Below are 12,376 nucleotides of genomic sequence, written 5' to 3'. Positions count from 1 at the left end.
ATTCGTTCCTTCTTATGACGTCTGAACCGTGGCACCTCTCGAGGCGAAAAGTATTATTACGCCTGCCGAATATGTACATACGCCTCGGAGACTAGTTCTTCATTAAACGTTGTGAATTTGAATAGCCTTGCATTGCGAAAAACGGCGAACTTTTTTTTTAAATCCTTAACATAACTCATTCTTTTTTATGAACTGAAGTTCGCTTAGTTCGGAGCCTGTGGAGCGAAGTTAGGTTTCTAAAGCACTTTTCGAGGGTCACCTTACGGCCTAATAGGCGTATCATCGTGTTCAAGTAGGGTACTTGTAAAATTCTTATTAGTTCTTCTTCAAAAAAAATCCTGATGTCATACTGTTTAGTGTTTTATAATATCATTGCTGTCTCACGTTTTATCCGTAAACTCACGGATTTTCACTCCCTTTAGCACAGAATTTTAAAATAATTAAAATGTAGGCCTATGCATGTAACAATATTGGATGTGTTGTCTTGTGTGTGTGAGCGGTGGGAATGGTTCATGTATTTCCACGAATTTCAATCCCTGACGCCACGGATTTCAGTCATGTTAACTTTATTGGTATGTAATATTTGACCAAGCTGGACAACTTGTGATTTCAAAATAAAAGATCCCTGACAGAAACTTTATTTTGGAGGTATTTTCTTCCTTGTAACCCGGAAGTGAAAGAAAACACTCCAACACGAAGCCGTGCCTCAGCTGATCCTTGTCAATAAAACATTGGCCACTGAAGAATTGGACGGAATTTAAAGCTTTTTATTCACACTCTCTTTGGTTTTGGGAGCTTGGGTGATCTTTTAGGTTCGAAGAAAGCTCAGAATCTGCTTGTTCCAAAATGAACGTCACTCTTGCTGTCAAACAGTATGTCTCGAAAATGATCGAGAGCAGCGGGCCAGGCATGAAGGTTCTGCTGATGGATAAAGAGACGGTAATAACATACGCATAATTCATTCTAATCTAATGGACTTTCTGAATTACATGTATGAGCCTGAATGCGTAAACTTTAAGAATATGTTATTGCCATTGCTTTGACGTGAAGGTTACATTTAGGCTACACTTTAGAGACGATATCACGTAGCAGCTTAATTACATCTTTATATAACATATAGGCATTATAATGGTATTATAATAAGGCTCTGTAATAGCCCACGGACGATGAAGGGTAACATGATCTAATAATTAAATAATTATAATATAATGGTTTGTCAACACGCTTGGGTATCCACAATAGTCATTGTGTTTGTAGACGTTTACAGAGAGGTCTGGGTTCGCATTAATGTTTGTTTTGCCTCCACTCCACACTAGACCAGCATCGTCAGTGTCGTCTACACTCAGTCAGAGATCTTACAGAAGGAAGTCTACCTTTTTGAACGCATTGATTCACCGAATCGAGACAGCATGAAGCATCTCAAGGCTATTTGCTACCTTCGACCAACTAAGGTTGTACCCTCTTCATTATTTCAGCAAGTCACCATTATTTGTTGCATCCCTAACACAGCAGTAGGCCTAATGCAGTGAATAGTGTTATTAATCATTCATATGTTGATGAATACACTAAAACTTCTCAACCTGCAGGAGAATGTGGAGCATCTGATTCAAGAGCTGCGGCGGCCAAAATACAGTGTCTACTTCATCTGTAAGAAACAGTATTAGAGTCAGTTGATTTGTTTTCTCCTGTGCCTTTATGTTTTTGCCATCCGCTTGTGTTATTAGGATTTGACCTCGTATGAGTGATGCTGTGATATCCCATTTTCATCAAGAATCACAATGATGCATAGTAGTTGTAGTATGAAGACTCAGGGTCTGTATGGAAGTATTCACTCCGTGCTCTGTTTGGTTTCTCTGCAGACTTCAGTAACGTCATCAGTAAGAGTGAGGTGAAAGCCCTAGCTGAAGCTGATGAACAAGAGGTGGTGGCAGAGATGCAGGTGTGCTCCTTTGAATCCCTGCTCCTACATGTTGCAACTTTGTGCCAACAAACACAATTCCCCAGAGAACCGTCTTAGGTTTCTTGTTTTGTTTATGTTGTAATAAATGTAGGCTGCAGTTTGTATGCATTGTATTATGATCTATTTTCTGTCTCACAGGAGTTCTATGGGGACTTCATTGCTGTGAACCCTCACGTGTTCTCTCTTAACCTCAGCGGAGTAGCCAGAGTGAGTTGGACCAATTTTTATATTCTGGAACATAGTTTTGGACACTTGACCTTTTGACTATTTGTGGCCAACATCTGTTGGATAATCTGTGCCTCTTAAAGGGAGGACTGTTCGAGACTGAGAATTGTAACATTTAATACAAATTTATAATATGTACCTTATGTCATTTTATTTTGTTGACCTGTTAGTGCGTAGTATCATCTGACTTCTTATAGTCATGTTTCCCATGCCTATCTTTGTGTTGGTGATCAGGGTCGTAGCTGGGAGCCTAGTATGCTTGGTCGTACCACCCAGGGACTGACGTCAGTGCTGTTGGCCCTGAAGAAATGCCCCATGATCCGCTACCAGCTGTCCTCAGACATGGCCAAGAGGCTTGCAGAGTCTGTGAAGGTATCACCAAGTCCACAGTCACTGGCAGAGTCACAGTAACAGCTCAGAAGTAGTGCCAAACTAGCGTCACTTGCTAAAAGCTTCACTATTCAAATACGAAGACAGGCAGACACAAGCAAACACACACATAGAAACAATCTTTTTTTCTGTCCCAGACACAAATGCAGACAGACAAAAACGTATCCCTCCACTATACAGTCACTAGATACCATGCATCCATGCAAGTTGCTAGAGCATGACATGCAAGTAATGCATTGGCTAATGGTTTCATGTTTGCGTAGAAATCATTCATGCACTCTACTCTATATAACTTTTAGCGCCCTCCTCTACTCACTGTTTCATACTCATTAACTCACAAACATTATTTTTTTTTTCTGAGGATGTATATATATGCACACTTTACTCAATATGTCCACTCCACTTACTCTCCAACCACAAACATATTATGGTATGGGTTTCCTCTTTCTCTCGTGCAGCAAATTATTACCAAGGAGTACGAGCTGTTTGACTTTAGAAAGACAGAAGTGCCTCCACTGCTGCTCATTCTGGACCGGAACGATGACGCCATCACTCCTCTCCTCAACCAGGTCAGAGCTAGTTAGAATATTTTAAAGTGCACCTTACTAATGTACCTCTGCGCTCCTCTCGTCCCAGTTCAGATGGGTAATGGCAGTGAAATGCCACTAGATGCTGCCAGAGTTCAATGTTTTATCTAAAGGCCAATTTAGGGTCGTTTTAGACGCAGAGCCGTAAGCACGTAATTTACACAAGGAACTTGTTTTAGACAAGTTTTGATTTAAGGTTCGTTTTAGACGCAGGGCCGTGTTTCAAGGCTTGTGAGCCGTGTTGCGTGTTGCAAAGCAAATTGACGCCAGAACTGTAGATTTATTTTGAGTTAAGTAAGCGTATTTATTGCAGCAGGACAAAGGAAAAAAACTTACCGGAGCATGAAAGTGTAGTGGGTGAAAGGCTTGATGTTATGAATACATGTGTTACACAAAATACAAATGTTGGCAATTCAGTACCAGTGGTGAAAAAGACAGATCACATGACGCAAAAGTTCGTTTATTGAGACATCTTTTAATGACTGCATCAGGCTTTAAAACGATGTGTTTATGAGTTACATTATTCAAAGATGAGGTGGTAAACAGCGAGAGGATCTCATCATGTTGTCAATGCTTGTATACTACAATGGCGCTGGCCACAAGGTAACGGCAGGTTAATGTTAACTTTTGTATATGAGCAGACCGGGCTTATTCTATCACATTCGCGGGTGCAATTGATTGATTCACGTCAATATGAACTCAATGTCACCATGACTCACAAGTGGCGGAAAATGAATATGAAAGTACCTATTTGTTCGTGAATTACGACTTTTCTCCAAACAATCGCGGGTGATAATGGGATATTCTCTCCATAAATTCGCGGTCATTTGAGCGTCCTTATAAGTGTTTAAAGAGGATTTGTAAAGGAGTTCATGTCTTCGGACCTCTTCTGTTATGTTTGTTCCTAATCCATAAGAAAAGGCTTGAGAGACGGTCTGCAGGGTATTCATGATTTTAAAAAATGTCTGGGTCTAAAAAAGACTGTAGTATGCTATTAACCCGGAAACGTGAGACTCTGTGAAAGGTGATGTTAGCCGGCCAATCACAGTCCTTGCGAGCAGCGTAGGGCCGTAGTGTTTTAGTTGCATAGTCAGGAATTTTGGGCGACGCACTTAAGCACGTAAGGGGGGATATTTTACTGCGCAAGGGGGGGTTATGTATCTTACGTGCTTACGTCTCTGCGTCTAAAACGACCCTAAATCGGCCTTAACTTGTTGTAACCTTTGTGCGTTCATTCTTGTGCACAAGGCATCTGAGATTTCAGAGGATTGGCTCAGATTTCATCAGAAACTGAATCAAATAGGGACATTCCAACTGAGCAAAAGCCCATTGGTAAAAGCCAGAATCCTAAATGATTAATGTGCAAATTGAATTGAAACAGAAAACAAAGCGCTGATGTGCATATATTAAAGTGACAACGCATTACCACAGCTGAAGCCCCTCTGAACTGTAAATGCCCTCCATGTTTATCATTATATTATACAAAAATTGCATGACATTAGAGTAATTTCTTTCGGTCAATGAAGTTGTGGTCAATTTATACTCCCTCTAGTGGACATATCAGGCCATGGTGCACGAGCTCCTGGGCTTGAACAACAACCGCATAGATTTGTCCAGAGTTCCAGGCATCAGCAAAGACCTGCGAGAGGTTGTGCTCTCCGCAGAAAACGATGAATTCTATGCCAACGTAGGTCCTGAATGTCTTTTCTGTCTGTCCTTCGCTTTTCTGTTTCATTCTCTCTGTTTTTAGTGACCCAGGTTATGGAGTTGCTTAGTAGTTCATTTCTGGTCCCGTGCGTGATTTTCTTTTGCAAAACAGAATTTGTACTTGAACTTTGGTGAGATTGGAACCAACATCAGGAACCTGATGGAGGACTTCCAGAAGAAGAAGCCCAAAGACCAGCAGAAACTGGAGTCCATCAGCGACATGAAGGTGAGACATACCACAGTCCTTTCAGGCATCATCAGTCTTGACTCTGTGGGCTTTCAAATGGCTAGTGGTGAACTTGAACACAGAGGATTGACAAAACTACAGAAGTTGTACCCACTCATTGATCTCAAGGCCATTTATTGTAAGTACAAAAAGACATAAAAGGACTTTTTCATTAGTTTTTGTCCTTCACATTTGCATAGTCCTCCATAGTCACATTGCTTTGCTTTGATTTGAAGCCTAGTACTTTTTTACATTTTAATGTTATGTGGGCCGGCACATTCTACAGGCCTTCGTAGAAAACTACCCTCAGTTTAAGAAGATGTCGGGGCACGTGTCCAAGCATGTGACGGTGGTGGGGGAGTTGTCACGGCTGGTGAGCGAGCGCTGCCTGATGGAGGTGTCCGAGGTGGAGCAGGAGCTGGCCTGCCAGAACGACCACAGCAACGCGCAACAGGTCAGGCAGAACCACAACACTAACGCTCACATACAGATGCATCACAACACAACACTTATATTCACATACAGATGCATCACAACACAACACTTACACTCACACACAGATGCATCACAACACAACACTAACACTCACATACAGATGCATCAGAACCACAACACTAACACTCACATACAGATGCATCAGCACCAAAACACTAACACTCACATACAGATGCATCACAACACAACACTAACACTCACATACAGATGCATCACAACACAACACTAACACTCACATACAGATGCATCAGAACCACAACACTAACACTCACATACAGATGCATCAGCACCAAAACACTAACACTCACATACAGATGCATCACAACACAACACTAACACTCACATACAGATGCATCACAACACAACACTAACACTCACATACAGATGCATCAGCACCACAATACTTACACACACATACAGACAGATGCACCACAAATACACCTGAAAGAAATAAATACATCACAAACGCAATAATAAATACAAACATACAACACACAAAATAAAATTACCATTTGTTGATGAGGCAAAATGTCTCAGATGTGTAGAAAAATGGGTGTTCAGTAGCTATTCAACTTTAATGGCTTTATAACAACGTTATAATACCGCTCTTAAAGTTTGTCTCGGTCCTGCCTCTGGTGTGTGTGCAGATGGTGCGTCGTCTGCTGCAGCACCCGCGGGTGTGTGACCTGGACGCCGCACGGCTGGTCATGCTCTACGCCCTCCGCTACGAGAAGCACAGCAACAACATCCTGTCCTCGCTCATGGACGACCTGCAGCGCAAGGGTGTGTCGGAGCGCAACCGCAAGGTGAGGGGACTCCACACAGGATGCACATGCGTGTAGACACATGCATCACAGAGGGCACGCAGTCACAGACAAAAGGCTCTCTTAACAAACGTACATGCTCAATAGAGTGCAACTCGTATGTTTTCACAGAACATATGCATGCACAAACAGCTACAACATACATTCACACACGTCACACACACACGTTAAATAAGCCTCACACATATCCTTTGTCTGGGGTATGTGTGTTTATATAAATGTGTCTGCCTCATTAGCCATAAATAATTTGTTCCAGATGATTCAGTCCGTGGTGGAGTATGGAGGCAAGCGTGTGAGAGGAAGTGACCTCATCACCCCCACAGATGCTGTGGCCATCACTAAGCAGTTCTTCAAAGGGCTCAAGGTAGACTTCCAGTTGGCTGCCCTCCCTGATGGGAATTTTAAACAGGATTCCCTGTCGATAATGTATGGTCTTCCTTCTCCAGTGCTTAAAGAAGTCTGTTTATGTATGTGTGTAGTTGTCTGGTGGAAGCTTGTTTGTGTGATGTCGTCTTCTAGTGTGATTATCTGTGTGTAGCTGTGAAAAAGATCTGTAATTTTTTGTAATCTATTCATAGGTCTAACAGTTATGTTTTCAATGCACTGGAAAATGAATTAATGAGCCTTGTAGAACCTGATAATGTAATAATTTCCCGATAATGTAATAACTCCCGATAATGTAATACAAATTCCTTCATGAGTCCCTAAAACATGTAATAAAACCTGATAATGTAATAATACCCCATTAATGTAATAATGTGCATTTCCCAATAATTTTGCAGAACCTGATAATGTAATAATTACCTGATATTGTAATAACTTTGGTTGGTGCTGTAGCATCAGGTCTCCAGTTTCAGAGGTCCAAACAGTGAAGCTGTCCAGAGACCTGCTGCTTCACTATTAGCAGATACAGTATATATTTTATATGATTGCTGGTCAACTGTCGTCGTTTTGTGCGGCTGAAAATCCAAACTGTACCAGGCCAATCAAATCGTCTTTTGTCATTCGTCAGTCGCTCGGATTGGTTGTAGCGCCATTCCTATTGCGTGGCATTGCGTGCAGAGGCAACTTAACAGACAACCGTTAATCCCGCCCACACTGAGAATCGTGTTGTGCCAGATCCTTGTACAGCTTCTTGCTGTACAGGTTTGGCTTGCGAGGCTAAAGGCCTATACCATTGGGATCAAAATATGAGCAAAACAATAGTGGGTGGTTGTCTACACAGCATCACTACTTGGTCTGAATAACTGGTGTCCCAACATTTCAGCACTGACCAAAGTTTTTACAATATCAGGAATTTATTACATTATTAGGTTCTGCAAAATTGAGGCTAACCTGATAATGTAATAACTTCCAATTAATGTAACATTTTATTACATTATTGGTATGGTGATTGTTACATTATTGGGAAATGCACTTTATTACATTATTGGGATATTATTTTTTTTTTAGGGACTTATGAGGGATTTTTTATTACATTATCAGGGTTATTACGTTATCAGGAAATTATTACATTATCAGGTTCTACAAGCCTCCTACAGATATCTGCCAGGCACAAAAGAACACTTAGTCATGTAGCAGGTGCAATGAACTTCACATTCACGAATAGTTGTTTCTTGGTGATATATTCTACCTCTATTGTTACTTGGGATAAAAACAAGACGTGTTTGTGCTTGTGCGTGTGCATGTGCGTGTGCGTGTGTGTCTGTGTGCCTGTGTGTGTGTGTGTGTGTGTGTGTCTCTGTGTCTATGTAGGGAGTTGAGAATGTGTACACTCAGCACCAGCCCTTGCTGCATGACACTCTGGACCAGCTGATTAAAGGTCGACTGAAGGACAGCCAGTTCCCATACCTGGGGCCGAGCTCTCTCAGAGACCGGTAAGAAACACACATACTCATAGTAGATGTTAAGCTCACACACACTCTAATGCACACAATGGGCACACTTCATTTGATCCACACATGCCTCTATAAGCACAGTAGTAATTGGCACACAAAGCACCACACGCCAGTCCGGGGGCCATGTTGTTTTGGGCATTAGGGGTCCTGGGAGTCACAAGGTCCTCAAGGTCCCCGCACACACACACAGATGAGCCTGTCTGCGTCACCCCCACTTCTGACCAATCACCAGTATAGCTCTGTATAGGCTACTTAACTCCTGAATTAAATACAAATGTCTGTTTTCTCTTTTTTTTTTTTTTTACAGTAATTGATTTTCAGAAATACAGAATTTAAAGTACTTATCTCATCTTGTAGTGGGATTGCTTTGATAATTATCTTGTTTAGCTGTTTACTTGAGTAAAGATAGGGTAGCATCTTGGTTATGCAAGAAATACAGATTCAAAATGACCAGTCTAGCCGCAGTAGTGTCCACCTGGAACGCGCACACGCAGACACGCACGTACATATGTACCATTACACATGTCCTGTGACCCCTCTGTCTCTGCAGAGCACAGGACATCATCGTGTTCATCCACACACACACACACACACACACACACACACACACACACACACACACACGCACATATATATGTACCATAACACATGCCCTGTGACTCCTCTGTCTCTGCAGACCCCAGGACATCATCGTGTTCATCATCGGTGGAGCCACCTATGAAGAGGCCCTGGCCGTGTACAACCTGAACCGCACCATGCCCGGCGTCCGCATCGTGCTGGGGGGCACCACCATCCACAACACCACCAGGTCAGGGGTCCTCTCTGAGCCTCCGTCTATGTCTGTGTGGCTGCTGCCTGTGATTGGCCCGTGGGTTTTCTATGAAGAGCAATGCATGACGGTTGTCTGCTTCCTCTGTGGTGCCCGGGGTCTCTGCGGAGATGAGGTGTCCAGGACTGGCTGCATGAGAGTGTAGGGCTAATGTGACAGTATTGAGGGTGGAGACGGAAGGAGAGAGGAAGGGAGGGAGGGAGGGAGGGAGGGGTGATGTATGCTATCTCTTATCTCTCTCATCTCACTGTCCGCAAAGTGACCTCTTTTGTTTCTCTCTTTTTCTCTTGACTATAAAAAAGTCTCTAGTACTCCTTGTCCCTCCCCTCCCTCTCTCTCCCCCTCCCTCCATCACTGTTTCTCTCTCTCTTTCTTTCTTTCTCTCTCTCTCTCTTGCTATCTCTATTTTCATCTTTCTCTTCTCTCTCTCCCTCACTCACTTCATTCTGTTCTTCTTTTTTCATGATGCTCAATAGAACATTTATGAGGTTGCATAACAGGGAGGAACTCCTGAAAAGGAAGCATCACCCGTCCCTTTTTTTCTCTCTCTCTCTCTCTCTCTCTCTCTCTCTCTCTCTTTCTCTCATTCACTCCCTCTCGAACACTCTGAAGCGGTGATGGGTCACTACTGTGGCTTGGAGCCATTGGACATGTGGGTTCAGCTGACATCAATTTAAGAGCTCTCTCACCACACACAAGCCTTATTTAGCATAGCCCTGCTACGGCAGTGGAGAGAGAGAAAGTGAGTGAGTGAGTGAGTGAGTGAGTGAGTGAGTGAGTGAGTGAGTGAGTGAGTGAGTGAGTGAGTGAGTGAGTGAGTGAGTGAGTGAGTGAGTGAGTGAGTGAGTGAGTGAGTGAGTGAGTGAGTGAGTGAGTGAGTGAGTGAGTGAGTGAGTGAGTGAGTGAGATGGGTGAGTGATTGAGGTGAATGGAGTGAGTGAGGTGAGTGAGTGAGCTAGATAGATAGATAGATAGATAAAGACTGATAGAGATGAATACATACATGCATGCAGTATATACAGAACATGGATAGATGGATAGAGACAGTGAGAGAGAGGGAGGATGAGTGTGGTAATTGGAGGGGTGGAGGTTGGAAAGCTGACTTGCAGTTACACAAGCAGAGAGATTTTATAAGCAGCCCCTCCACCTCATGCTGTGTCATGGGACTCTGCTTGGTTGCTTAGCAGCGCTATAATTTCAGCAGCTGGCATCTCTGTGTTGCTTAGCTTAGCTTAGCATAGTGCCCTGCTTTTACACAGCGCGTCAATTTTTACTGCAGAGGGTTTCTGGTGAGAGGGCTGTAATGCTTTGAGATCTATTTGGCAGATCTCACTCAGATCACTTTGTTCACCTGGTCAAATTCTGTCCTCTCTTTATGATTAGTTCAAACAGTAGCAGTGGAATTGTTATTTTGGTGTAGGACTTCCTGCCGAAGAGTCAAGAACATCACCACTTAGATGAATTATTTAATTTTTTATTTTAATTATTATAATATACGTTTTTATTATTTTTCTTTGTGCCCCAGTACCAGTACGGATGCCACACTGAAAACAGACTCATGAAAACAGGCCATTGCATTTCTCATTTTGACTGCTAATACAATTTCCCCACCCTCATGTTTCCGGCAGATAACTTAAACTGTGATTTGCCACCAGTCATCTCTCGCTGAGCTCGGGGACATTGTGTTTGTGAATTGTTGCGGTCTGTCTCCTGTCAGTTTGGTGGGCAGGGCTGTGAGCCTATTGTCTGCAGCCTCGGCCGAGCCCAGCCTCGGCCGAGCGCAGCCTAGCGGGCCGCTAATCCAATCTGAACGTGGCAATCTGATGTCTGCCAGCCCTGTGCCCTCTGCGGGGATCCGCTGCCCCAGATCAGCTCCCCTCCTCTAAACACTCGTGGCTGGCAAACATGCTGATGCCCCCCGTCCCTCTCGTTGGCACACCGCTGCGCACTGGCTCCAGCCTCTATCCTCAAGGCCTGGTGTGCCATGCTTGTTACAGTATGTGTGTCACTCACAAAGCCATGGCTGTGCCATTTTTTCCCTGATTTGGTTCAGTGAGTCCAGAGTCCTTGTGTAAACTCGTTTTTTATTGTTTAGGGACTCCGACTCCCTCTTCACGCTGTGGATTGATGTATTGTATATAAACAACACTGCACTGGATGTTTCTGTAATTGACTTCAGCAGGGTGTGTGGTTTTTAATTGATGTGAGGGAGATGGATGTGCTTTAAAGGAGCTGATGATGAATCTTTCAAATTGAGAGTGAAATGTAGTGAAATGTGCTGGCTTGGTACATTTTTCACAGTCTTGTGTTTTATTTTTTTTCCTTACAGCTTCCTGGAGGAAGTGAGGTCGGCAAGCAGTGGAGGCCAGAGTGAACACCCACAAGGAATGGGTCGTAACCCGACCCGACGCTGACACTGACACACACACACACACACACACATAGACATTCCTCTCTGATCTCAGACATGGGTACTCTGACTATGGATATGAACTTTCTCTGCTCACACTCAACACTCCTCCAACAACACTGTCTTTTGTATTCACAGCCTCAAATCACCTCCATCCATCCATCCACCAGATAAAGAAAAAAAGCTGAATTTTCAAGTAGAATTAGAGTCAAGTGAAACAAACGCACCATTTCCTTTGATAACCTTAAAAGTAACTGTCACTTGTTCAAATAAATCAGTACACACACACACACACACACGCACAACTATCCAACACCATATCACCTTTACTGTTACTGAACAAATGATTCAACCTGTTACACCACAAAGATGATGTCTTGCATGCCTTGAATTATCTCCTTTTTGCTTGGGAGATTTAGTTATCTCAAAAGAAGTACTGCTTCCGTTATGGTACTTATAAGCTTAAAGGGGCACATCCAACACTTCCACAAGGTTATGGCAGTCAAGGCTCACTGTACGACATGGTTGGTAAACAGTGATTGCATTTATTTCTGATTACTTTTGTTTTACAATGTTTTACACAAGAGCAAAATCATGCAAATGGTGACCAATGATTCTCAAAACAGTCTTTGGGGGAGGGCCATCTTTACTGGATAGCCTAACTGATGCACTACAGAGTTGATCTAATCGGAGTCCATTTTAAATAACTACTGCTGTAAGGACCCCATGTTCATGCTTTTCTTGTTCTTCTTTTGTGTATTTGTTTTCCCTGCTGAGGATGTGTGTACATTTCTGTGTATACATTTTTTTTCAGTGCTTTTGTAC

General features: G+C 42.9%; 1 protein-coding gene across 1 annotated transcript; it reads left to right on the top strand.

The window, feature by feature from the left end:
• The first annotated feature begins 698 nt into the window (after positions 1 to 698).
• Positions 699 to 12,315, top strand: vps45 (vacuolar protein sorting 45 homolog). The gene is made up of 15 exons (XM_080859729.1): positions 699 to 939; positions 1,317 to 1,451; positions 1,587 to 1,647; positions 1,860 to 1,939; positions 2,099 to 2,167; positions 2,420 to 2,557; positions 3,034 to 3,144; positions 4,715 to 4,849; positions 4,982 to 5,095; positions 5,382 to 5,549; positions 6,238 to 6,396; positions 6,671 to 6,778; positions 8,170 to 8,291; positions 8,989 to 9,120; positions 11,471 to 12,315. Exons 1-15 carry the CDS (start codon positions 847 to 849, stop codon positions 11,553 to 11,555), a joined length of 1,710 nt encoding a protein of 569 aa, XP_080715855.1. The 5' UTR covers positions 699 to 846; the 3' UTR covers positions 11,556 to 12,315.
• The last annotated feature ends 61 nt before the right edge of the window (positions 12,316 to 12,376 follow it).

Source organism: Sprattus sprattus (assembly GCF_963457725.1).
Source record: "Sprattus sprattus genome assembly, chromosome: 20".
Classification (NCBI taxonomy): Eukaryota; Metazoa; Chordata; class Actinopteri; order Clupeiformes; family Clupeidae; genus Sprattus; species Sprattus sprattus.
This window is presented reverse-complemented; position numbering and strand designations above follow the sequence as displayed.

What these genes read in the sequence shown, in the direction of transcription:
- vps45 (XM_080859729.1), top strand. Translation starts at nt 847, where the DNA reads ATGAACGTCACTCTTGCTGTCAAACAGTATGTCTCGAAAATGATCGAG. An exon ending in GGCTTGCAGAGTCTGTGAAG is followed by an intron (nt 2,558 to 3,033) that starts GTATCACCAAGT and finishes TCTCTCGTGCAG; the next exon opens with CAAATTATTACCAAGGAGTA. An exon ending in AGTTCTTCAAAGGGCTCAAG is followed by an intron (nt 6,779 to 8,169) that starts GTAGACTTCCAG and finishes GTGTCTATGTAG; the next exon opens with GGAGTTGAGAATGTGTACAC.